Raw genomic sequence first — 27,618 nt, 5'->3', positions numbered from 1 at the left:
GTTATTCTAAACTTAGTTGTCACTAAAGAGAAACATACATGTTCACACAAAGAATTATACACAAATATTTATTAATTCTTGATCATAATATCTTCAAATTGCAAGCAGCCTGTATGTTAATGGATAAACTCATTTTTAAAATGTGATACATCTAGCCTGACCTGTGGTGGCACAGTGGATAGAGCATTGATCTGGAATACTGAGGTTGCCTGTTCAAAACCCTAGGCTTGCCTGGGCAAGGCACATATGGGAGTTGATGCTTCCTGCTCCTCCCCCTCTTCTCTCTCTTTTTCTTTCTCTCTCTAAATATGAATTAAATTTTTTTAATTAAAATGTGATACATCCATAAAAATAGAATATTACTGAGGACACATACAATAACATTAACAGATTTTTAAACTTTACCTTGAAGAAGTACACATGATCCCATTGACCAGTCTATACCCACAAAAGCCAAATCAGTGTTTTCTTAGGGCACAAATACATGGGAAGATATCTCATGTTCATGGATCAGAAAAATTAATTTAACAAAAAAAGTCTGTTAAAATGTCCATTCTGTCCAAAGCAATTTGCAGATTCAAAGTAATTTTAAGCAAAATTCCAATGGAAGTTTTCATAGAAATAGAACTAAAAATTATATAATCTGTATGAAATCAAAATGGACCCCTAATAGCCAAAACAATCTGGGAGAAAGAACAACAAAGCTGGAGGTATCACACTGATTTCAAACTATACTATAAAGTTGTAGCAATCAAAAGATCTAGTACTGGCATAAAAATAAACACAGACCAGCGGAACAGAATCAAGATCCCAGAAATAGATCCTTGCATATGGAACAGACTACTGTTCCACGAGGGAGCTAAGAGTAGGAATATGCAATGGGGAGAGGACACTCTCTTCAATACCTGCTGTTGGGAAAACTGGGTAACAGCATGCAGAAGAATGAAATTAGACCCCAACTCCCACAGCTCACAAAAATTAACTTTAAATGTATTGAAGACTTAAACATAAGACCTGAACCCATATAACAGTGGTTTCAGAGGAATTAACTGTCACTTTACACCCAACTCTTCGAAATATTTGAAGATACTCCAACCAGAAAAAAAAAAAAGAGAGAGAGAGAGAGAAAAGAAAAAGAAAGAAACTAGTAAAAAGCAGCAGTTATGTGAAGAGATACCAGTAAGTTCAGTAATACCCAGAAATTAATCTTAGGTTTCACCCTAAACTTAGTAAATTATAAACTACATTTAACTAGATGCCCAGATGACTTTTCTGACTATTAAAATTTGAAAACACATAACGTATCTCTGAATAGATCAACCTCCATCATTACCCCTGTAGGAATAGGTGAATTCAAAACACCTGGAACCACCTGGGCACCACAACTAATGCCACATTCATGAGGATGGCTTCTAACACACAGCAAAAGACTTCATATTCTGCTCTCTTAACTGGAGTAATACCGAGTTATTTAGAAGGCAAAAAATGATGCTGATGTCAATTTGCAATTTCAGCAAGTTTAATTTAATTTCACTTTTTCACTTTAATTTCTTGGGGGGTCAGTGTCCTATCTCACAAAAGAAATAGCATAACTAGCCTGACCAGGCAGTGGATAGAGCGTCGGACTGGGATGTGGAGGACCCAGGTTTGAGACCTCGAGGTCGCCAGCTTGAGCGCTGGTTCATCTGGTTTGACCAAATCTCACCAGCTTGGACCCAAAGTCCCTGGCTTGAGCAAGGGGTTACTCGGTCTGCTGTAGTCTCCTGGTCAAGGCACATATGAGAAAGCAATCATTGAAAAACTAAAGTGCCACAACGAGAAATTGATGGTTCTCATCTTTCTCCCTTCCTGTCTGTCCCTATCTGTTCCTCTCTCTGACTCTCTCTTTCTCTGTTAAAAAAAAAAAAAAAAAAAAAAAAAAAAAAGAAAAGAAAAGAAAAGAAAAAAGGAAACAGCATAACTCTTCACTGTCCTCTCACTCACTTAAATAGCCAGGCAAAGGGAGCCGGAATCCAATTTCTCCATCCAGCCCTGCACGGTGCCCGCAGCAGGCGTTTGCCGGCACCCAGGCAGGTCCGCGGGCCTGGCACCGGCCGGGGAGGAGGGCGAGGGGGAGGGAGGCCCGGGTTACCAGGGCACTTTGCGGGGGAGGGACGGGCAGCGGGGACTGAGGCGCAAAGAGGGGTGGAGTATCAGGGAACTGGGAACAAGGGAGGAGAACTGTGACGAGGGGGTGGGAGGGCGGAAGCTCAGGGCGGGGACAGAGCCGCGAGCACAGGCAGCAGAGCTGCACCGGGCAGAGCCGAGCGGTGCAGCCACCGGCCCTGCTGGGGACCCGGCGAACTCTGCCCCTCTGGGCAGCCCGCATTACCACGCAGGTCACACTCACCAGTCCGGTGCAGGAGGGACCTCCAGCCGCTCTCCCGATGGGGCTCTGCTTTCCCTGTCCTGGCGAGTCCGAACCTCCCACGCCGAACCCGGTGAGTAAGGCCGCGTCCGGGCCGCTGCCGTCCCGCGCCGCCTGCACCTGTTCGCGGAGCAGCGCTCAGGACGCCCCTGCACTGCGGGCACCTGCCCGAGCGGTGGGTCGCTCTGGAGCGCGCTGGGAGCCGCGGCTGGCACCCTGGTGGCGAAGACGTATGATAACGCCCGCAGGGACCTTGGGGTCCCGCCAGCGGGAACTGGGTCGCTGCCTCCGTGTGGTCTCCACTTCGGTTGTTACGTAAACTGGCCGTAGGCGGCTCCGGGGTCTTCATCGCTTTCCCTGACTGGCGGAATTGGCAGTTGGTGGGACGCCGGGACAGCACGCAGACGGGGCGTGTAGGGGCCATTGTTGGCCACGCGTAGACACAGTTAGGGTTCAGAAAGAAATTCCTCTTTTTTCTGAAGTGGTGAATGTTGTAGGAGATGTGCATTTTTATGTGTCTGTACCAGCTGTTTAAAGAAGGTGCTCAGTAAGTCCCCTATGCTCCTAAGCTTTATTGGAATTATACTTGTAATCTACCTTTACTATATAGCTTTCTTAAATTCTTCCTTTTAGAAAGGACTATTTGATGAAATACAGACCATACAATTTGTAATGTTGCTACCTTAAGCGACTAAGAACACAGGACACCTAGTTAAAATTGAATTTTCAGATAAACAAGGAATACATTTTCAAAGGAAATTTGTCGCAAAAAGTATCGGGATATACTTATACCAGAAAGTATTCGCTGTTTATCTGAAGTTCAGATTTACCTTAGCGGTGTGTGGTACACTGCATTTATTCTTTTTGTACCTTTCTGTTGTGAACAGTATTTACATTAGGACTCCTTCCTGGGAGTTGATAACAGAAAATCTAAATTCCCCTCTTCTCTCCTCTCTAGCTAAAAATTCCTTGAAAGATATTGTCTAAGGAAAGTGCATTCACTCTTCAGCTCTGTGATTATACAGACTAAAGAGAGACCTGGAAGTTAGTACCAGGAAGTTCACGTTGTCTTTCTTGCTACGATTTTTTTAAATGTGGTCTGTCGGTCTGTTGATAAAAGCACAACTAGTCAGCATTTGCTGAACCCTCCACCCATTCCCAGAGATCACCACATGGCTCACTATTTGAGTTACTTTGTGGTGGAGGTTTCTCCTGACCTCACTAAATAAAAGAGATCCCAACTATCCGACCTACCCATCCTACTATTTCTTACCCTTCTGTTTCCCAAGCACCTACTACTATCTGGCTGACACTTTTTCTTAATTATATTTGACTGTGTGCCTTCATTGGGATTTGAAGTTTCAGTAGAGTGGAAGTATTTATCTGTGTTTTTTTACTGCTGCATCCTCAGCACTGTGACAGGTTCCTGAGACATAGAAGGTGCTCAGTAAATACTGTATTTATACAATGAATGAATGAATATATGTACTGTGGTATTAAAAACAAGGGAATTATTAACATAACTCCCAAGATAATAATACTCTTATATAAAGCTTTGATAATTAATACATGAAATAGAAAATTATTCAGTTTCCCAACATGGAAAAGTACCTTTCATACATTTTCTACAGTTCTTATACACAATGAGTTTCGTCCACTTCATTAATGAACCTTTCCTACAAACACCAACCTAGTTTCAAACTCCGTTATAAGTAGCAGTACCAAACCTTGGATTATTAAATGGCATTTGTTCTATTACCTTGACTTGCTTATAAGCCTTTTTAAAACAAAAGCAAATGGATGATGTTACTGACCAACCTGTGGTATATATATGCATATTAAGACATCCAATATGTATCATATGTATATATATGTATATTATATATACATACACACACACACACACACACATATATATATGTCTTAGCTTGTTCTTACTTGAAGGTATGTTAATTATTTGCAAGAATGAAATTCAGAAAGTTGAGTGTTTTATACAAGTAAATACTGGCAGTCTTAGTGGAACATTTGAGGCCGGTACTAAATATTTTTTATAAACTGTTTTATTACCTGTAAGATATAGATAGGTGTGTAAGTTATCTAGGATAATGTTTGGGTTTTTTTTTATTTTAAAACATTTTTTTACATATTTTATTTAGGAAGAAAAAAGAGCTAAGCTTGCAGAGGCTGCAGAGAGAAGACAGAAGGAGGTGAGTGTAAAAATGAAATTTACTTAGAGAATTAAGTTCATACTTTAATCTTGATAGATGTCTATGACTAAGTAGTATTTTCTAATGAAAATGGTATATGAGATTCTCAAAATTTATATTTAAAAGTAATTATTTTTCAAAATGATCTCTGTGTTTCTATAAATTACATTAATGCATTTATATCATTTAGGTAATATATGAAAATTACTATACAGATGTCTTCTGTAAAGTGACATACCCCTTTAAAACTCTCTTCCTTAGGCTAAAATGTCCATGCCTTATAAAACACTGACAGATAAGAAAAAATATTAGGGAGAAATTTGTATGGTTTCAAAATACCCAATTAAAAATGATAATGTTTTGTGTAAAGTTGTTGTAGAAGTAGTCTAATTTTTTTGTAACTGAAATAGACCAATACTCCACCGCCAAAGCAAAAACAAAACAAAACAAAAGAACACTTGGATACAGATTTTTACTGTTGTTTTATTTTATTCCCTTTAAATTTCTTAAAGTCTGCATCTCGGGGCATTTTGGATGTTCAGTCTGTGGAAGAAAGGAGAAAGAAAAAGGAAAAAATAGAAAAACAAATTGCTACATCTGGGCCCCCATCAGAAGGTGGACTTAGAGTAAGTACTATATTCAAATTTATTTAAGATTTAAATTTACCTACAATTTAAAAAATTTAAGTAGCAATCCATTCAATAATTTCCTCTTGAAATGGATTATCAGAAAAATTTGATAATAATATAGATTGGAACAACTGTCAATTTATTTGGACATTCTAATGTTTATTTGGAATAGGTTTACTCTCTTTTTCCCAAAATCAAGATAGCTTTTTTCTGATTATCTTAATATTTTATATAATTAGTACTAATTATAAATGTGTAGAAAACTCCAACGAGATGGGAGAATAAGAAGAAGTCACTATCACTTCAATTCAGTGTCATTTTCAAAGGTCGTTTCTCGTTTCCACTTATATAAATGTCAATCTTACTAAATTGGATTACACTATAATTTTTTTAGAGCCTATACCTTTTTTACTCATTGATTTAATATTTTTTATCTTTCTGTTGTCATACATATCATAGTTAGGTAAATGTTCATTTGGACAGTGAGTGTAATAAATGTACCTCCCAATGTAACAATTACAGTGCTTACACTGGAAATATAATGGTGGACAAATTAAACAAGGTCCTTCCTTGAACTTGGGAATCTTTACAGTCTAGTAATATTGTAAAGGTTTTATTTTACATGTTAAAACGTAGAAGAATAATGCTTCAGATACAAGGATTGTATTCTTCTATTCCTTGGTCCACTTTTAAAGGAAATACATTTCTCAAGTAAGTATATTTGTGAAAAGGACTGTGTTCTGAATTTCGATTATATTTAACTTTTCAGTGATTCATGAGCTTTTGTTTAGCCGATTCACTGTCTTCTCAATTTAGTTTCTTTTTTTTGCTCTCAATTACATATAAATACATATATGTGGGGGTGAATATATATACACACACATATATGTGAATATATATGCACACATATATATTCCTAGTTTGTGGCACAGGCAGTATAGGAGCATTCTGAGATTAGGTGATTCTGGCTCAGGGAAATCATATAGAGGTGAGATTTATCTGTGTATGTTTCATAATTGCATATTACTTTATCTCATTTCACTTTATAAATTAAAACACCTTCTTATTGTTAACTTTTAACAGTATAAAATAAATGCTTTCAATATTAAGGTAAATAGTAGTGATCATTTTGCCTATTTTTTATGTACCCCCAATAATAGGATAGAATAAATTTAGTATAGATTAAATCAGTTGGGAGATACAGGGTAAAATATCTGAAGTATAGGTGCTTACTTTCGATATTCTGTTGAGGTTAAGATCTGTCACCCGGTTTACTTCATAGAAGAGTCCAAAAACAGTCTGTGAAACTTAAATTTTAGGGTTGGTAGTGATGCTGATATCTACTGAATGACTTAAAATCACATAATGTTATAAGGAAAGGATACTTTATATATTGTCAAAATTAAGAAGGTACTTATTGTACAACTTCTCACTAACAAATTTAACATCAGCTTTTAAAATCCAAGGAAGAAGGGACTTTCTTAATTAATCCTAAAGCCTCCATGCCCTGAATTCAGCCTATAGATTAAAAATAAGGCTTTATGTTGCTTCTGGTCCCCTCAGAGGTGCTCAAAATGAAAAACAATCCCAATGTAAATGTACTACTTCTATTTCTTTGTATAATGTTCTTATAGGAAATTTCTCTGGCTCCCTTAATAAAAATGACCCTTAAGGTCTTAACCTGGGCAGTGGTGGGAAGCTTTCCCAGTAAGAGTGGCTCATTTTCATAAAGCAACTACAGTTATCACTGTGTCATTTTTCCTTGGAATGTTCCTTCTCACTTCTACCACCAGCACTAGCTCTAAGGGATCTACCGCTTTCTCCTTGACCACCTGCATTGCTCCTCAGGAGTACACAAAAAAGTTCAGAATAAAATGTTGATGGCTCAGTGATAACAAGGGAAAAAACAAGGCAGAGAATAATTCTCAACCCCCTTGGTGTAGGGCTGTTTAAAGGCTGCTGTCAGGCCTGTTCTGCAGGCTGGTCTGGAATGTCCGATAGTGTAGGTAGATTCTTCCTCATCTGAACTGACTCCATAGTATGAGGAAAACATGTCCCCTCCCGTATCCTGCACATAGTCATCTCCTGATGAGCTCTGCCTCTCCCCAGGATAACTGGCGTTTGTATTATTCACTGTCTTTGGGAAAGGCAGCCTTTATCATAAGAAGTCAGGGTGATGATGGCACTGGGATGCAGGTTAGCATCAGCACAGGATACACCACTAATGGCAGATCTCAGCCCTGGCTGTACATCAGAGTCTCACGGGGAGCTTGCAGAAAAGGCTGAGCCTTAGTCCCTGCCCCCAATACAGTCAGAATCTTGGAGAGTGGGGTGTAGTCCTCAGTACTTTTTTAAGATCACCAAGGTAATCTAATGTCAAACCAGATTGAGAATCACTGCTCTAGTAGTGTTTTTAACATTAATCTTAACAGATACAGATACATTTTGAAAAATAGTGTCCCATGGTAAAAAATGTTTTAAAATTTTGAATACTATATTGTATATACCATATCCCTTTCTTGAAGATTAAAAAGGCTACAGTTATAGAGTCTCTAAGAAATTCTGTGATTAAAGCAGGTTTACTTGGAATAAATCTTAATTTAAAATGTATTTAATTACATAAATATAAATATATATACATATACATCCAATAATATTCCTTAGATATACTTAGAAAACACTACTCCATAGGCCTCAAGTATCTCTGGTCCTTTCAGAACTTATTTTTGTTTGTTTGTTTGTTTGTTTGTGTTTTAGTCAAGTGGGAGGCAGGGAGGCAGACAGACAGACTGCCTCATGCACCCCGACTGGAATCCCCCCGGCAACCCCCTTCTGGGGATGAGTCAGAACTTTTTCTTGCAGATTTAATAGGCTTGTTTAAACAGAACAACAAATAGAATAGTTTCTAAACTCAACAAGGAAAAGACTACCAAATCATTATTTAATACTTTCTGCCATTCCCTGGCCCCATGCCTCGAACAGGAAATTCTTTATTTTAATTTTATAGTTTCGTTGTTGTTTTTGTTGGTTGGTGCTTGTTTTTTGCTTTTTGTTTTGTTTTGTATTTTTCCTTTAGTGATTATTGGATATTTGGCATTTAGCTACCCATTAACTGGACCACGTATTTTATATTTCTTTGTATTTTTAGACCATCATACATATCTTATTTCAGACTTTGACCATAATGTAGAATTTTAGTCATTGCTGCTATTCACAAAAATGAGTTTGTGTTTGCATATCCCATTGTCTTCCTTTGCCTGTTTGTTCACTTTTGGAATATTGTTGTGTAACCTTAAATAAAATTTACTTTTCATATATTTTTATTTTCTAGTGGACAGTTTCATAAAGGATAATATGAGTGAGAGTCTACTGCCATTAACTAATATCTGCAATCAACTGGACATCCTCAACTTAATTTCCTCTCTTTGAATAAATGGAGATTCAGACTTTGTGATTTTAGTGTCCTTACAATGCAGTGCTTTTTCAGTATTGCTTTTGATTTCCACACTTAGAAAATGGCCAGACCTTTCATTGAACACTTATTTTCCTATATTTTCTCTTTTGCATATGGTAGATAATTTGCCATTTTTAGTAGTTAAAGATAAATGGTGACTATATATACATCACATGTAAAGATTGTTCATAGATCTCAAATATTAAAATTTGTAATTTTATTTTTCCTCCTTTATAAAATGGTCTACTATTTATAGTTGTACGGCTTAGCCTTACATTTCCTTTTATTTCATTATCTGTGAAGACTTGTGCTTAAACTTACAGATTTAGTGCCATTAAACTAGCCATCAGGGAAATTTCTGAAAAGTCCTTTGAAGGACTTATTGAAGGAACACTGTAAATTTTTTAACTCATTAAGTAATGAACACTTCTAGAAAATATTGAATTTCTCCTAATTTTTTTGTTTATGAAGCTTATGAACTTAACACACTGTTTTACATTACAATAATTTGTTTCACTTGCTGAATTTAAAATTATATATTAGTGGTACCATCATAGGGCAGTGATGTACTATTTATTGCACAATAGCCAAGCCAGTTCTGTGAAGATTTCTGTAGTAACTGATTGAGTTAAACCAAGAATCTGGATGGATGATACTGAGTAGTAATATCTTTTGTCCAAGTTTTAGGATTTTTTATTCTCTTGTAATTATTGAAAATGGTCATAAAATTTATATAAATATAAAATTGCCAAAGCAAGTATGAATGTATGAAAGAGAAATATGTAGGTACTGTATGTAAAAAAGACCACTTTTAACATAAAGACATTATGAGATAATTCTGTATAATGCGTAATCATAAACTTTGTTGTATTTTTTATTAGTAGTGTGTTTTATAGCATTTTGATTTCTTGAGTTTTTCTTTTTAATATATAATAAGCTAAAAGAGAAGGGTTGCTATATTATTTAATTAGCTTTTGTGGTTGCTAACTCTTGGATGGCAAGGATACATCTGAACCCTGAATTAGAATTTGCAGATACTAAGTGTCAATAAGGGCTAAATTAAATAAACCAGCTCATTTGATTTACCCAAAGGAAACTGAGTTACTGTCTCCCTCATTCCTACCATAAGACTTGTGTTATATTGCAATTTTCAAGAGTGTGAACTATAATATATGTCTCTTGAATCCTCACTGGAAACATTACCTTTTCTATTATGGCATGAAATATTTTATATCCATCTAAGACATATAGTTAGGCTCAATTTTCTTCGGCCATTAAGAGATTAATAGTATTCTTGTTCAGAAAGAATAGTGAAATTACTGAATTGTATTTTAGAAATAAAATTTTGACTCTATGAATATGATTAATTTTTCCAAGGAAAAAGGATCATTCACAACTGAAAGGATACAGATCCAGGCATATCATCCTTGAACCATACAAATCCTTTCTTCTGTTTTAACCCTTTGAGTAGTACAAATGTTCATGTACGTGTCCTCGTGCCTTCTGACCACCCAGAGTACGATCGTACATGTGTAAGGCAACATTGAAAAAGGCAAATGTATATTTTTCTTGTTTCCATAAATTGATTTCAAACAAACATGATTTTAAGTTAATAAAACTGTAACTGAAACTGATTTCATTATTTGAAGAAAAAAAAACTCACTCCCGAGGGTCAGCAAATATAAAAAAAAACTAACTACTCAAAGGGTTAATATAGAAAGGACAATTTTATCTGTACTGCATCTTTAAGAATTGCAACTTGGGTTAGTATGAACAAAAGTTTCACATCTAAGGGATAATGCCCTATTTCTAATAGCAGTTTATATCCAAACACTACGCTTATTCACTGTTGAAACATGAATGATAGGCTGGTATATCGCCTTCTGGGAACAGTAGGATTTCCTGCTGCAGCCAACCGTGCCCTGCCTCCATGCTTGCGATCAGCTTCCCCAAACCGTCGGGGTTACGTGGACAGAGGGGCGAGACTCAAATGTTAGGGATAGTGTTAGGAAAGGGAAGGGAGAGACTAAAATGTCTGATAAAAAAACCCAGTAAATTACTACTAAAAAAAATTGTACACCTAATTCAGATATATCCAGGTATCTCCCTCATAAAGTTATGAATCACTTCCTGATGATAACCTTAATTTGGAGCCAATTTACTATAAATCACAGTTTAAATAGGAAAACATTTGCTTAATATGGCATTCAACAGCCCCCCAAACCAAATTACTAAAATATAAATGAAACAGTAAAATGCATATATGTAACTAATATGTTAAGATGTAAAAGGCTTATATCATTGCTTTTTAATTCTAGTCATCAAACTTTTATTATGGCTGGTGACAAAAAGGTGTGTGTTACACAGCCTCTTTTGACACACTTCATGTTTTCTCAGCATTGCTATGTGACACGTTTCTGCCAATTGTGTTTGGGATGTAATTGTTTTCCCACACATTGTTTGGTTATAAATTCTGTATTGCCATATAGGAATATAATATAGATTTTTTTCCTATATAAAAATTGGCTATCTCTGTTTAACAAGATTTTATCTTGACTACATCTTCAATAATTAGCACTTGGGTTAGTGGTTATGGAAGCTTCAGCAGTGCTTTCTTCTCTGGGATTAATGAGAACAGAGCTAAAGCTGTGTGTTCATACAACCCCTGAATTTATAGGTATACATGTTTCTTTTCCAGAAATGATATTATTAGTCTCCTGTTTTCTAGCTATCATTCTTAGTACCCCAGGAGAATTGACAGAAACCTTGAATTTTCTTTTTCTCCTCCAACAGTTCAAGTTGCTTATTTTCTGATAAGAATTATGCTATGTCCTTAGAAGAACGAGTTACTTGATTTGAATAACTGCTGCAAAAATAGATCAGTAAGAGGTTGATAGATATGCCTGCCTATCTGTGTTGAGATCTAAGGTGTATTTCTTTAACATCTCCAGGCATGCAACTCATATTCCTATGACTACTATATATGCTTTAAATTGATTCAAAAGTGGCACTGTGGCCATTTAATTTTCCCAACAGCCACTGACGTAAGGCATTTGTGTATATGGCAGAGTTTGAAAAGATGCTGATTTGACAGTTTTTGTCCCAACAGTTCAAACCCCTTACATCTCATATGACATAGTTTTATATTACTGAGTTTTTGTCCCAACAGTTCAAACCCCTTAAATCTCATATAACATAGTTTTAAATTACTGTGGTCTCCTTCTTCTAGATATGCATCATCTTGCAAATACTGCCTCTAAATATGATCATTGTGGTTTAAGAGCTGAATAGTCATAAATTACTTAACCTGGGTATAATACTTTTATTATATCCTGAATTGCATTGTCTATTTTATAACACCAGACTTGAATTGCATAGAATTTTGAATGTCTTCCAGTCATAAAAATAGGTTTGAGCCTGACCTGTGGTAGGTAGCACAGTGGAAAAAGCATCTACCTGGAATGCTTAGGTCACCAGTTTAAAACACTGGGCTTGCCTGGTCAAGGCACATATGAGAACCAATTACTATTACTAGTTGATGTTTCCTGTTCCTCCCCCCTCTTTTCCACTCATCTCTCTAAAATAAATAAATAAAATATTTTAAAAATAAACAAATAGGTTTGAGTCAACTGTTCTAAGTACTTCAAACATCTCAAATGGAATTAGTTCTCCACAGAAACTCTCTTGGCTATTTATTGAAATCTATTTAATCACATAAATCAGAAGTCAAGGAGTTAGTCTAACTCCTTAAACTACCTAATTCTAAAGTACCATTTTCTCATTTACATTTCTTAGAGATTAGACCTGCTTAACCTAGGTTTTAAAGAGAGTATCAAGTGTCTCATGTAGAAAATTCCTACATATCCACACACACACACACACACACACACACACACACACACGCAAAATTGTAGAATAAATGAGTTAAGCAAGTTTGTACAATACTAAATATATGAAGGTCATTGCTATTTCTATGTGAAAGTAATGAACAATCTTAAAACGAAGATGGTTCCAATCATAGTATCAAATAGGATAAAATACTTAGAAAAATAAAAAATGAAAGATCTGAACTAAAAATTACAAAATATTGCTAAAATATGTATTCTTATTGACCAATGTCACCCCATTAAATTTAGTTTCTAAAGATAAAAAGACATGATGATCATGTTTCCTGATTGGGAGACTCAATATTGTCAAGATGGCAGTTCTCAAATTGATCAATAAATTATTTAATGCAAAATTCCAACAGGCTTTTTCAGAAAAATTGACAAGGTGATTCTAAAATGTATATGGAAATGTAACATTTATAACAACACAATTCTGAAAAAAAAAGAAACTAATTTTCACTAAGGAGTTAATGAATAAGAACCATTCATATTTGGTCATTTCCTTCTGACTGTTGTCTAATTTTCCATATTCCTGATTTCGTACCACACAGGTAGCAACTAGACTTCAATGTCAATTGTCATTATGCTCTTAGTGACACTTAAATGACCATCATACATATGGTATAGGCAGAAAGAATAATGCTAGCCTCCCCCAACCATCTTCCCATCCTAATCCCTGGAACCTGAGACTATGTTACATTACATGGAAAAAGGTGTCTTGCAGATGTGATTTGGTTAATGATCCTAACATAGAAAGATTATACTGGATTTCTAGGTGGGCCCAATTTAATCACATGGAACCCTGAAAGCAGAGAACCTTTCAAACTGTGGTCAAAGAAGTATGTAGAAAGAATTGTTGAGATACTCGATTTCTGGCTTTGAAGATAGAGAAAAGGGGAAATGAGCCAAGGAAATCAGGAAGTCTTTTAAGGTGGGAAGGGCAAAGAAATGGATTCTCGCCTCAAAGGAACACAGCCCTGCTGACATCCGTTAACCCAGTGAGGTCATCCCATACTTCTCACCTACAGTAATAGAATATAATAGACTCGGAGTGTGTAAGCCACTAAATTTCACATGAAGATATTGTTATTTTTTGTTTACTATTTTTTAAACAATTAATTTTACATATTAAAGATATAAGGTCCTGGCCAGTTGGCTCAGCAGTAGAGTCAGCCCGGTGTGTGGAAGTCCCGAGTTCGATTCCCTATCAGGGTACACAGGAGAAGCACCCATCTGCTTTTCTACCTTTCCACCTCTCCTTCCTCTCTATCTCTCTCTTCTCCTCCCACAGCCAAGGCTCCACTGGGGCAAAGTTGGACCGGGTGCTGAAGATGGCTCCATGGCCTCTGCCCCAGGTGCTAAAATGGCTCTGATTGCAGCGAAGCAACACCCCAGATGGGCAGAGCATTGCCCCCTGGTGGGTATGCCGGGTGGATCCCGGTTGGGTGCATGTGGGAGTCTATCTGTCTCTCTATCTGCTTCTCAATTTGAAAAAAAAAATATATATATATATGTATATATATATATAATTTGAAAACAGTTTTGATAGCAATACTGTTGTCAATTACTAAACAGAGAAATTCAGTGTTAACATAAAAATCAAATCACTCAATGTCTGTATTTTAAGATATTAAAATTATTCACTGTCCCAAGGTGATTTCATTTCCTACGAAACTTTTAAATCCCCCCACCCCGAAGGATTATCATTGCTTCTAGCTCCACCAAACTACACTATGCCTATTGTTTAAAAACTTCCCAATTAACATGCATGTATGCTTTGATGACATAGGTCACATGACAGACAGATACTCCCTCCCTGACTTTCTGGAGAAAGAAAAGGTAGATGTTGTTGTTGTTGAAAATGAGGAAATTACAAATCAACCCTGCCTATACTTTTTATACTCAAGGCAGCACCTAAGACTCTCACCTTAGAACACACACCACCATTCAGCTGCTGAAAGTAAAGTACTGGCTAACTATAATTTGACTCTTCATCAGGGAAATATGCCACGTGAAGATTATCTTTATTTCAGAATGAAGCATTGATATAAAGACAGATAAAATTTTTTTCAATTTATCTTTTTTAATTCTTGAATCATGAGGACAATATTTTGCTGTTTATGGGTACAAAACAGCTCTGTCCTAGGTGTACAAGGGTATACATAAGTCTGTAACATTATTAGCTACAGTGAATTGACTTTACTAGACAGCATAGCAAAGTAGGAGTAACTAAAGAAATATTTTAATAATGCTTTAAAATAACATGAAGTCAATAAACGCTTGAATGTACAATTTACTCTGTCAAAATATAAATGTAGGTCAGCTTATGTGTGTGAATCACACTGTCAGTCTCAACACAGCCATGTGTCTTAGGAATGTATGCGACAATTTGTAAGTGATTCTCTAAGGGGCGTACTGAAAGCTTCCAAAAGTACCCCAGATATTAGGTCATAGATAATGGATCAACTTTAAGGCAATCTTCCAAGTGAATGTAAACTTTTCTGAAGTGGCTTTTCTAGTAAAGTATTACTGTTGTAAATACTCTGCACTTACTTACAGAGCCCTTGTATATTTTTAGTAACACATTACCACCCTAATTGTCATATTTTTAAAATTAGCTTTAAAATCCTGCAATTATAAAAATGTCTGGGGTGCTTTTACTCTGTAAAACGTGAAGCAGGCACTTTCTGTTTTCTTCTCTGTAAATCCTAAATAGTTTCTCCTAACAACAGTTTTTATCTCCAGCTAGACTTGTTTTTCTATCACTGTGTTCTAAAGACTGTGTTCACCTATTGAGAAGTAATCATTTGCCTACCATTTGTCTAATCTAAATCTGAGTTTAGAATGTCTTTCCATAGGTCATTTGCTACAGAAGCATTAAAATAAATAGTGCTACTCTTTGAACATTTTTCAATGTGAGGACATTTTTCTGTGTGTTAAACTTTTTTTTTTCCAAAGTAATTTTCAGAGCATGTGAACTAAACTGACTACACTGGAGAAGTGGATACAGGCCATTATGAGAGTCCCCTTGTCACGACCAACTAGTTTCACTTAATCTCCTTCTTAGCCTTGTAATTGGCAGAGACCACCAGGTAATTATCTGGATTCATGTCCTTAAGGGTTGGAGATTTGCTCTGGATGGGGGATATTTTGCCATCCACGCGGGAGATCTGTAGCATCCGGCAGGGGTCGTGTTTCAACAAATACCCTGCAAAAGTTTCCCATCCTCCTCCCACACGGACCATGACATGTTTGTTGTGCAGCATCTGAAATGAAAGGAGAGCACAGGTGTTACATTCTGAGAATTCTCACAGACTCTCAACTCAACATTCAGTTCTAAGGGTTGTTACTGGCTTTAGTCTGTCTTGTTTTTTGTGCCCATGGCTTATCTACTTGGCCACACAGTGTCACAGTACAGGAAAACAGCTTTCTTTTGGCCATGCCAGTGGATCACGGGGACACATCCCAGAATCCAACTTTGCCCTGCTGTATGAATCAGGGTCTATGGACAATCCCTTGATGGCTTTCATTTGTCCAGGCTTCTCTCTGACACCTGATATCCTGTTATAGGCTCATCTCTGCCCCCGTTTCTGGTTACTGCCTCAGATCGATGCTTCATTCTCTCCACCAGGGGGGCTTTATTCCCCATTGCCCCAGGCCTTAAAAAACCATGGCAATATCTGCTACTGAATACGATACTAATAATCACACAAATATTTGATACCAAATAAAACTGAAAATGCATTCAAAGAAATTAAAGTCTTCCAAGTCAGGGTGTTATCGAATGGCCAAATATTTTTTGTTTTCCTTTCCTTTTATTCTTTCCAATAACGTCAGGATATATCATTTTAGGAAAACTTACCTGCAAGTCCATGAGCCGTTTAAAGCTCCAGGTTAACAACACTACTGGTTGAAAAGTGAAGAATATAGAGTTCTTTATTTCTATCTTGTAAAAACGTGTCAGAGTTGAGGAGGTTTGGCATGGAGAGCCGAAGAACCTGGTCTTGGCATCTCTCCAAGATTAGCAAGTGTAAGATGATAGGGAGATGCTGCCCCATCACCATAGACCTGCTGACCTGCTCCCCTGCCCACAGTATTATGAAGACACGCTGGCAATGTAACTTCCAGAAGAGGATGTAGTTGTATGAGAGGACTGGGGAGTGGGTGCAATCTATTTAAATGTTTCTCACTCTGTGTCAGCTTGCAATCTGGTGTCTTTGGCTCCCACTGAGCAGGGGGATAACTTGAGTGTCATTCCTGCTTTCCTTCACTTGTTGAAAATCTGCTGAAAGTTTTGATATCTATCTGTATGCCCAGATCCACAAAATCTTGCATGTGTGTTTAGGGGTTTCACAGACTCCTAGAAATCCACCCATGGACTCAAGCTAAGAAATTCTGAATCATGTGGTTGACACAAAGCTGTTTACAAAATCAAATAACAAATGTGCTAACTATCAATAACTAAAACTATTAGACTCAGGAGGATTATATTAAATGCATTACTGGTTATTCCCACTCAGAGTATTAGTATTTGGTGTAGAAAATTCTTAGAAAACACGTTCAAGCTAGGAGTCTTTAAATTTATTTTAGCATCAGATTCTACTCATTAAACAAAACCTCAGTGGAAGCCCCTGGAGTACAAAGCAGATAAAAGCAGTAAGAATGTAGCTTGTAACTACCTTGCCTCCCCTGGTCCTATCAGTGGTACAAAGTTTTTGCTTTTCAGAAGAAGACATTGAAGCAAAGATCTATTATGTGATTTGCTCAAAATAAGACCCAGACTTTCTGACTCCCTATCTAGTGCTTTTCCCTCAACAGTTCCTCCTTATAATAAAGAATCTATCCAGGCTGTTACAGTTTTCCTGGCCTATTCCCATTCCAACAAGTTCCTGTGGGTGCCCCTACTCCCAGCTTCCAAACCTTGGAGTTGCTGGAACAAAGGCCAGTGCCAAAACCGGCCTGTGACCCTTCCTCCCACTGCTCCCTGAGAAAGGCTTCACCTATTGTTGAAATCCTGTACCACTTAGCTCTGCAAATTGTATTGAAGAATTGCCTCCAAACATCCCTGGTATGAATGCCTCTGGCAGAACGATGAGATTCACTTCAGTGTGAGACTATTTCAACCAGAAAAAACTACCAGTCAGTTTTAAACAATTAGTTAATTCTGGAAAACAGTAAAAGAAATGTTTTTCCTTCTGGAATATACAAGTGTTTAAGAACAAACTCTACTGACAGAATCTTTAATGTATCCATAGCCCCATGCAAAGGGGATCCATCATGAAACACAGTCATATTGAATGTGCAGATCACAGGAATTAAATTTCTGCCCACCTTCCTATAACTAATCGGCAACCTGCAGTTTGCTAAGAAAGTCAGTGGACAAACTGGGCAACAGTTTCAAGCATAGGATTAAGGGCCATAGGGATTTCCAACCCTGACTATAGAAGTCCCCTGTCTTTTCTTAGTATGTGCTCAATCTCAAGAAAAAAACTTTAACACCCACTTGCACCTCCATAAACAAAATCCCTATTGTTTAACCTAAAAGCAAATCAACATGCTCTAAACCAAATCACTCTCAACCCTTCCCTCCCTGCCAATGCTTGCCTACAAAACCCCAATCTTGGATCAAGTATATAAACCATCTTTCTAAACCGGGGCGGAGCTGCCGAGCTCTGCCAGAAGAACCTTATCCAACTCCAAGATTAGAGACATTAGGCGAGTTGCAATTAACTAATTCTTTTCCTTTTTGGTTTCAGCTTCATTTTCACCTCCTCTCTCATTATTTTCAAATACACTCCCATCTCCACTGTCATCAGTCTACTGATGGCTTCACCTTTATTAGGCCTGGCTTTCTCTCTTGTGGCACCTCCCCTGGTATGTGACTTCAAGCTACATTTTCCCCACCTTTCCCATTACAGAAAGTCTTTTTAAGGTCAGTTCCTCCCCCTGCCTCTAATTCCCACTGCCATTCATGCAGAACCTTGCTGCCTGGAACACCCCTCTCTCTTCTTGCTCTCCAATTTATTGTATGATGGTCCATAAGCTTCAGGAAATAAATATTCCCAGGCTTCTCCCACTCTTGTATAAAGCAAGACTCTTCTCCTTGTATCCCAGGCTACGCTGTTCTCATGCCTTCTCCTTACAGCTGATATTCCTGATAGTTCAATCTACACTCCATGCTTTACTTCTAACTTCCTATTGCCTGTCTAGCCCACAGTAGGCTTTGCTTCTGCCGCCATCTTTTCACTGACTGCACTGGGAAAGGGAACCAGATGGCTTCTCGAATTGTCAACTCCACTGGATGATCCCTAATCCCTCTCATTTTCCATCTCTGATAGTATCGACCACTCCTTCCTTGAAACTCCCTACCCCTTGATTCTCTAGGACAGGACCCTTTGCCCTGGATCTCCTGCTACCCAGCTATCTGAATGTTCTTCCTCTGCCTCATTCATAGGTTCTATTTCTTCTATTTTGAAGTTTTGCTGTTGTAAAGGATCCCGAAGGATTCTATCCGTCCTCCACTGCTTTCCTCATTCTAACCACTCTGTTTGCATCTTTACAGTTTTTGCTATCATCGACTTTTGTTTCCGGACTATAACTCTAGCCCTTGCTGCTTGACTGTGATTCCAAATGCAAAGACGTTCTACTCTATTACCCTCCACTGGGAGGCCCCACAAGCCTTTCTTAGTAAGGTCCACGGCATGGGCATCTCCGTAACCAAGCATGTTCATTCACCTCCTGAATGTTTCTCAGGGTAATTGTTATCATCGGTGCTCTTTCATTCAATGCCTCATCTTTCCCCAGGCTACTATAAATGCCTAACTGCCTCTAGCCTTGCCCTCTCGATCTATTTATGAAACTACTACCAAAAGGAATTCCTGAAAATGCATATTTGATTGGTTGTCTCCTGCCCAAACACTTTCACCAGCTCCCTCTGTCCTGTAGGCTGAGCTGCAGTTCCTTTTATTTGCATGAATTATTCTCTGTGAGCAGCCCTGAAAGCTTCAGCTGCCCTGCCCTGAGATCTGGGAACCATGAATTCTTTTAGTTCTCTGCCCAGGAAACATGTACCTTCTTTTTGCACATTTTCCAGACTTGCCACTAAGTGTGGACTTTCTGCTTTGCCCTCCTTATTTACCAGAACCACAAACCTTTCCCAATGCAAACGTCACCTCGACCTGAAAAATTTTCCATGATCACACCCCTCATCAGAGAAGTGAAGAAAAATAAGTTCTAGTTACTCCAAATCCTCCTCCATGTATGTTGCAAACAGTGGTTTTGCATGTTAGATCTATTCTGGCTGTTGCTAGTTTTTTTACAATTGGCCTCATTCCTTGCTATGCCACTGATTCTAACAAAAGGAATGAGACTCCTACTGACAGCAACATCTTTCAATGTGGAAGGGGGGTTGGAGGAACAAAGGGTTCATTTCAATATTTCTCCCAGTGGCCCAGATGTTCTAGAAGCAGATCTGTGGTTTTGCATGTTAGATCTATTCTGGCTGTTGCTAGTTTTTTTACAATTGGCCTCATTCCTTGCTATGCCACTGATTCTAACAAAAGGAATGAGACTCCTACTGACAGCAACATCTTTCAATGTGGAAGGGGGGTTGGAGGAACAAAGGGTTCATTTCAATATTTCTCCCAGTGGCCCAGATGTTCTAGAAGCAGATCTGGGCTGTTACAAACATGGCAAACATTTTCTATTTTGATGTCTATGATTAACATACATTTCTTGCCCCTGAGAAAAGACTCAGTCTCCCTCAAGGTTATGTTTCTGTTTTTTAGTAATTTTTCTCAGTAATGGGAAGAAGCTTTCCCATTCTTATCAAAGGTATTTTGTTTTATGACTTTGTCCTCTCATAATGCTTCCTTATGTGCTGTTTTCATAGAAGGCCTCTTACTGTGCGCCAGGGAACAGGGACCTGTTTCTTTAGATGACATAGTCGCAATATCAGAGGACATACTATGTGCCAGGTAATCAACAAATATGCCTTAAAGTAAATTTCTAAAAAAATCATCAAGGTCATTGGCAATACTCTCATTTTACAGAGGGGGTTCCCCAGAGCCAGGTTAGGAATCACATCTGCCTTATTCCCAGTCTAGTACATAAATTTACTTATTGAGCTATATTAATCCAAAAAATTATTACTTAAAAATGAATCCAAGCCTGACCAGTAGGTGGTACAGTGGATGGAGCATCGGACTGGCATCTGAAGGACCCAGGTTCAAAACCCCGAGGGCACAGGCTTGAGCGCAGACTCATCTGGTTTCAATGCGGGCTCACCAGCTTGAGTGCAGGGTCGCTGGCTTGAACATGGGATCATAGACATTACTCCAGGGTTGCTGGCTTGAGCCCAAGGTCACTGGCTTGAGCAAGGGGTCACTCAGTCTGCTATAGCCCCGGTCAAGGCACATATGACAAAGCAATCACTGAACTAAGGTGCCACAACAAAGAATTGATGCTTCTCATCTCTCTCCCTTTCCGTCTGTCTGTCTCTATCTGTCTCTCTCTCTCTGTCTCTCTTTAAAAAAAAAAAAAAGACCCAGCTGTGGCTTATAACATCAGATGAGTGCTAACTTTTTCTTACAGGTGCAATGCACATTTTTTCAGGCTACAATAGGTTTACCTGCAGTCTAGAGCCACTTTTCAATTTTATTTTCCTGACATCATAAGGTAAAAAAATACTCTCATACCACTCATAACCAACAAGTTCTGTAGCTCCTCCAGATACTTAATGCAAAGAAAAAAAGTGGGTGGAAAGGAACTAAGTTCATCCTCTCATATCAACTTAGCACATAATGGAAAGTTCTAAAATTGTAAAAATGGTTAATCTATAACTCCCTATAAGTCTTGATGTCACTACAGTATCAGAGGGTCCAGCACTCTGGCTGTCGTGATATGAGCTAATAGGATTTCAGAAAATAAGATTTTCTCCCTAATTATAGAGCTTAGAGAGACAGACTAAAATAACATCGTGTACAGTAGCTTAAAGGAAGACAAAGTAGGTATTTTTCTTCTCTTGATGACATTAATTAGTCTTTAGAAACAGAAATATATCAACTCATCTTCCGTTGACAAGGCACAGCTGATACTTATATAGATCACAGAAAATGGGGAAAAATTGTCACCTAGGAGAGCCAGAAAATTTTATGGATTTATTGGTAACGCATTTGATTTTTTTTTTATAGAGACAGAGAGTGAGTCAGAGAGAGGGATAGACAGGGTCAGACAGACAGGAATGGAGAGAGATGAGAAGCATCAATCATTAGTTTTTTATTGCGCATTGCAACACCTTAGTTGTTCACTGATTGCTTTCTCATATGTGCCTTGACCGCGGGCCTTCAGCAGACCGAGTAACCCCTTGCTGGAGCCAGCAACCTTGGGTTCAAGCTGGTGGAATGTTTGCTCAAACCAGATGAGCCCGTGCTCAAGTTGGCGACCTCGGAGTCTCGAACCTGGGTCCTCTGCATCCCAGTCCGATGCTCTATCCACTGCGCCACCGCCCGGTCAGGCACGCATTTGATTTTTAAAGTGACCAAGCTGTATAACATACTATACCAGCAACAGAGCAAGTAGAAACACCACCAACAGAAATAAATAATGACTAGCAGGACGTGGGTTTTTTTTGATAAACAGAATTTAAAGTGAAATATATGTTCATATCTGGTAGCTTAATTTCCTTAATTCGCCAGCATAGATCTGCTTGAATGTTCACATCTGTCCTAAATCAGAATTCCTACGAAGTGCTTTAGGTGTCACCACCTTCTCAGGACAACACTGACAAATCTGTTTCATTCTGGTTTGAATCTTCTGTCAGTGACCTTGAAAACAGACAAGCAGGAATCTCTGGCAAGGACTCTGAATACCAATGTCATTAGACCCTGAGATGTAAAAGCTTTCCGGCAGGGGGCCGTCCTGCTCTCTCACACTTCACTAATCCCCCCTGTGGCCCAGTGCCAGAGTGATTTTTCTAAAAAGAAAATCTAATCATGCCACTGCCTGGCTTAAAACCTGTGAGTAAGGTTCTCTGTAGGGTTTCTCTGCCATTTTTAGCTCCCACGCCACCTGAGGAACGTGACTCATTCTCAGCACTTTGTGGCAAAGATCCTGGGAGAGCAGTACTGGCTGTGCACCTACCTCTGTGTGGAGGACCGAGGTAGAATCTGCATCTCTAGGGTGGGCAAAGCGTACGTAATTTGGAGAAAGAATTCACCAGCAATTCTGATACCCCCTCTCCTACCTCCGTCCCATCAATCATTCTGATGCACAAGGCACTTTATGACCCAGCTACAATTCTGTCCCTACCTTCTTTCTCTTCATGCCAGAATGCCCACACACTGTTGTGAAGGTTGTGCACTGGGCAGCTATGTGGCCGTACTGTGGTCCTTCTTGTCTGTGCTCATGCCCCCTCCAAATGACCTACCCTACAAATGTGCTGAACGCCTTAGAATCCCCTGAAATTTTCATGCTTTTCTACATACAGAAAAAAATGCTCCACCTTCACCAGGTGAATTGAAAGGAAGTCTTTTTCTTTGACAATTCAACAAATATTTATTTAAGTGCCAGGAAAAGTTATTCCTTTCTAAATTCCATACCCCACTGTTTGTCCCTAGCATACAGTGGACACTCAATAAATGTTTATGGAATGAACGAACAAATTAACAAAGTTAACACCTACTAATGCTGCATGCAGGCATCACTGGATGCACTACCTTTGCACTGTCTAACCTTTAGAGTACCCTCTTTGAACCTGAGATTTTCCTTCAAAATGCCTTTAATATTTTGTTGCCTTCTTTACTTGTCTATTTTCCTAAAGGGTTACATCCTTTGTATACCTGGCAAAAATTACAATATGTGATAAGTAGAAGATGTTACTCATTTTTGGAAATATAAAAAAAGGAAAAGATTAAATGATTTGCTTTTAGAAGAGACAGTGAACAAAGCTAGGATGAGAAGGATAACCCACATGAATTATTGCTTAGCGCAGGGGTCAGGAAACTTTTTAGCTGAGAAAGTCATGAACACCACATATTTAAAAATATAATTCCATGAGAGCCATACAATGACCCATGTACGTTACGCATTATCCAATAAAAATTTGGTGTTGTCCCAGAGGACAGCTGTGATTGGCTCCAGCCACCCACAACCATGAACATGAGCAGTAGGAAATAAATGGATTGTAATACATGAAAATGTTTTATATTTTTAACATTATATTTTTATTAAAGATCTGTCTGCGAGCCAGATGCAGCCATCAAAAGAGCCACATCTGGCTCATGAGCCATAGATTCCCGACCCCTGGCTTAGAGAACAGCTTGAAAGAAAGATAGATTTGGGGTCAAAGAATGAAGCTGGAACAGGAATTATACAAAAAAAGAGGGTGATTCTGTTGTGAATCGATTTTAAAAATGAACAAGAAAGAGAAATAGAAGAAGGCGGAAGGGAGAAGAAAATATCCGGACTGAATCCAGAATTAATGACATCGTTGTCTTCATGATCTTCTTCACAAATCCTCATTACACCTGGAATGCATTGTAACAAATATTGTTCACTATAGTGACAAATGACTTAATAACAATTTCACCCCTTCCTTTTCATCTTTTAATGCCTGAGTGTTTGGGGTCACTCAGCACATCTTCAGCTCTCATTGAGCCCTTCCCCACTTATCTAACCACAAAGGCTCATATTTATGCTCATTCTACTAACCCAGAGGTCCCCAAACTGCGGCCCCCTGAGGCCATTTATCTGGCCCCCACTGCACTTCTGGAAGGGGCACCTCTTTCATTGGTGGTCAGTGAGAGGAGCACATTGACCATCTCATTAGCCAAAAGCAGGCCCATAGTTCCCATTGAAATACTGGTCAGTTTGTTGATTTAAATTTACTTGTTCTTTATTTTAAATATTGTATTTGTTCCCATTTTGGTTTTTCTACTTTAAAATAAGATATGTGCAGTGTGCATAGGGATTTGTTCATAGTTTTTTTTAAAGTCTGGCCCTCCAATGGTCTGAGGGACAGTGAACTGGGCCCCTGTGTAAAAAGTTTGGGGACCCAGCCATCCTTTTGAGAGACAATCATCTCTGACATTGATAGCCTAAAGAGACAACATACCTAAATTTAGATCAGTTCCGCCTCCTGGGATATCATATGCTTCCTAATACTTCCTTGTCGATCCTGTTCCCTGTGTTTTTACAAGCCATCACAACTTGACTGAAAATATTGTTTTTAGAATGCAGACATCTGCTCTCCAGAGAAAGAGTGTTAGATTAATTTATAGGACAACAGACTGTGTCACTATCTAGTACTCTCCTGAAATGGCATATGTTTAAAATTGGGCAGCTGGGAATTCAGCTATCTGCCTAAGGTACTCTGACACATGGAGGAATGAGATGGCAGGTGTTCAATCACTAGTTTGCTATGTTGAAAGCCTGATACTTGCATTTTTTTCAGGTAAAGTGATCAGATTACCTGTTAATAGGGCAACCGAGGCTCTGTTAACCACAGCTGACATGTGAGGACTTGTTTGTCAAGGGTTGGAGATTCATCTCCTTGTCTCTAGCTATTTAAAATTATAAATGGTTAAATACTACCCAAATAAGTAAGATTTTAGAATTATTGCTTACTGTGTACATTTCATAGTCACTGTCTCATAGTTTACTTTCTAAACAATGTTTTATTGATTATGCTTTTTTCTTATATAAAGCTTCAGAAAGACAGCGTAACAGGTACCATTTGGTTTCAATCAGACTGCTTAAATATGATTACTACTGACCAGTTGTACAACTCTGAGACATTAATTAATCTCTCTATGGCACAGCTTTTCATCTGTGAATTGATTATAATAATTTCTTCTTTCTAGAGTTGTTTGGACAAAGATAACAATATTTGTAAGCATATAGCAAAAGTTTCTGGCATGTCATACTCAGTAGCTGGCCATTGTTGTAGTTGTTATTATTATTATTAAAACAATAATATTGTTGTGATGATAATGATAGGCTTCTTATAAAGTTTATTTCATTTAATTCTTGGAGCAACTTTAAGTGGATTGCACTATTATCTACATTTACAGATGAGAATATGATAGCTCAGAAATAACTAAGTAAATTGCCCAAGATCACCTCCCTAGGAAGTGACAAGATTTAGATTTGAACCTGATTCTCTCTGACTTCAAAGACAGTGCTCATTACCATGTCACTAGACACACTCAAGAACTTTTGCCAGAGGTCACAGTTGTCCGGGTTCTCATCTAGACTCTTTCCATGGGCATTTATTTTCTTTAGGAATACATGTTGACATTGTATGATGTCTCCATGGCTGACTGCATTGCTCAGCTCTGCACATACCCCAGACACAGATCAGAGAAGGTATTTAATACATGCTTGGCAAAATGTATTTGAATTTGAACCTGACTGAGTCAGCCATACAAAAAAAGAAACTGTTGAAAATGAGGTCCCTCCCAGGGCTTTGCCTTGGGCCCCACACTCCAAGAGGAAAACATGTAGGAGAGATATCCCTGACAATATGCAAACTACTTGGTCTTGTATCATGTCATCTTGCTGTCACGCCTCCTCAGTGCTTCAATAGGCTGGTATTACTATTTCCGTTGCACAACTGGAGATACAGAGGTTTAAAGAGTTAAGTGAGTGGTTCGTGAACACACAGCAAAAAACACAGATCTAGTCTTCTGATTCCCAGCTTTGTGATTTGTTGTCTTTAGTAATAAATGCTATAGTAGGGAAAATGCAATCCTCACACTCTCCTTGGAAGGATGAACTAATGTGGTTCCATGAATGGTCATAGCCAATCCTCCAGCAGGAACAGGGCTTGCAGTCAGAAATCTTGTGGCTATTGAAGCTGCTCGGAAAAAAAAATGTTTCTGGCCTGCTTTTGTTGTTTCCTACTGAGGAAGTTCACTTCCCAGTCTCACTGTAGACAAATGACTCTTAGTAAGCTTCCTTCTGGAAGCAAATAGAGAACAGTAGCAGCAGATGAATGCAATGGTCAACTGGCAAAAAGGTCCATTTGCATCTTCTTGAAAACATGTGTAAGAGCCCTTACTGCCAACTGCCTGTTGGTTCTCATCTACTTGTTATGTAAGGTTTCCATTTTCCCAGCTCCGCAACAAATAAAATTAAGAAGCCTTCGCTGCAATCTAATCACCCGTCTGTGGCACCATTTCAGACAGGGAAGGCAAAGTTATGATAAATATTTTATAGAACACTCAGCACAATGAAAGCAACACGGTGCTGGAAAGAAGAGCTGCTTAGAGGGAGGATTTGCAGCTGGTGTTTACCAGGCTGAAACTATTGTAGAATGTATCCATTCCCAAAATGCAGCAACTCTTTAGGAGGAAGAACAGGGATGTGAGGGGCAATGAAAATCCATTCCTTCCACTAATCAAATGTCTGTCCAACTCAATCTGAACTCCCATTCTCTCCTTCAAACAGTGATGCCAAACTCAACAGACTGAAATCTGTACTCAGAGAGGCACAAGGTATTTTGTGACAATGATACACACCAGTGATTTCCAACCTGGTGTCTTCTTGGGTCCTAAAAAAATTAACAACGGTGCCTGTAGTCCAAAAACTATTACTTTGCTGCTGTTTTTCATGTGCTTTTAGTACATTGGTAGATACATGAAAATGGAAAACAAAGTATTACTAAAATACATTCAGATCTTTTCTATTGACAAAAATATTTAAAAGCATAAGTCTCCTTCCCCTTAAAACCCCAATCAAATGAAAGGCAAAGAATAAAAATGTTATAAAGCCACAAGACAAAGGGAAAATTGAGAGGATATAACATCACAGAAGGAGACTAAAAGTTGACTTCGGCAGAAGTTGGATCAGAGGTGCTCTAGTCTAGGGGATGACACAGGCACACAGGCATAGAATGAAGAGATATATGATAAAGCAAATACAGCAAATGTCCATTATAGAGCCCTGATGCTAGTTCTGTGGCATTGACTTCTGTGCACGTTTGAAATTTTTCACAATAAGTAGGTAGAAGAAGATTTCGTCCTGAATCCAATCT

The 27,618-nt window shown here is 38.3% G+C and overlaps 2 protein-coding genes across 7 annotated transcripts in view; one reads left to right on the top strand and one right to left on the bottom strand.

Moving 5' to 3' along the window:
- Positions 1-2,248: 2,248 nt before the first annotated feature.
- On the top strand, positions 2,249-9,793 carry SVIP (small VCP interacting protein). Its single transcript, XM_066251148.1, has 4 exons — positions 2,249-2,480; positions 4,564-4,614; positions 5,127-5,240; positions 8,575-9,793. Exons 1-4 carry the CDS (start codon positions 2,427-2,429, stop codon positions 8,587-8,589), a joined length of 234 nt encoding a protein of 77 aa, XP_066107245.1. The 5' UTR covers positions 2,249-2,426; the 3' UTR covers positions 8,590-9,793.
- A 4,306-nt stretch (positions 9,794-14,099) lies between these two features.
- GAS2 (growth arrest specific 2) overlaps positions 14,100-27,618 on the bottom strand; it is a 137,132-nt gene continuing 123,613 nt past the window's right edge. For 5 of the 6 annotated variants that reach the window (XM_066251144.1, XM_066251142.1, XM_066251147.1 and 2 more), the window contains one exon: positions 14,100-15,850. In XM_066251144.1, the coding sequence (XP_066107241.1) occupies positions 15,632-15,850 (219 nt within the window). In that variant the 3' untranslated portion in view covers positions 14,100-15,631. The remainder of the gene's footprint in view (positions 15,851-27,618) is intronic. The other variant, XR_010728096.1, reaches the window with a different exon arrangement.

Source organism: Saccopteryx bilineata, chromosome 1 (genome assembly GCF_036850765.1).
Source record: "Saccopteryx bilineata isolate mSacBil1 chromosome 1, mSacBil1_pri_phased_curated, whole genome shotgun sequence".
NCBI lineage: Eukaryota > Metazoa > Chordata > Mammalia > Chiroptera > Emballonuridae > Saccopteryx > Saccopteryx bilineata.
Note: the sequence above shows the minus strand (reverse complement) of the source record. Positions and strands in the feature narration are given on the sequence as shown.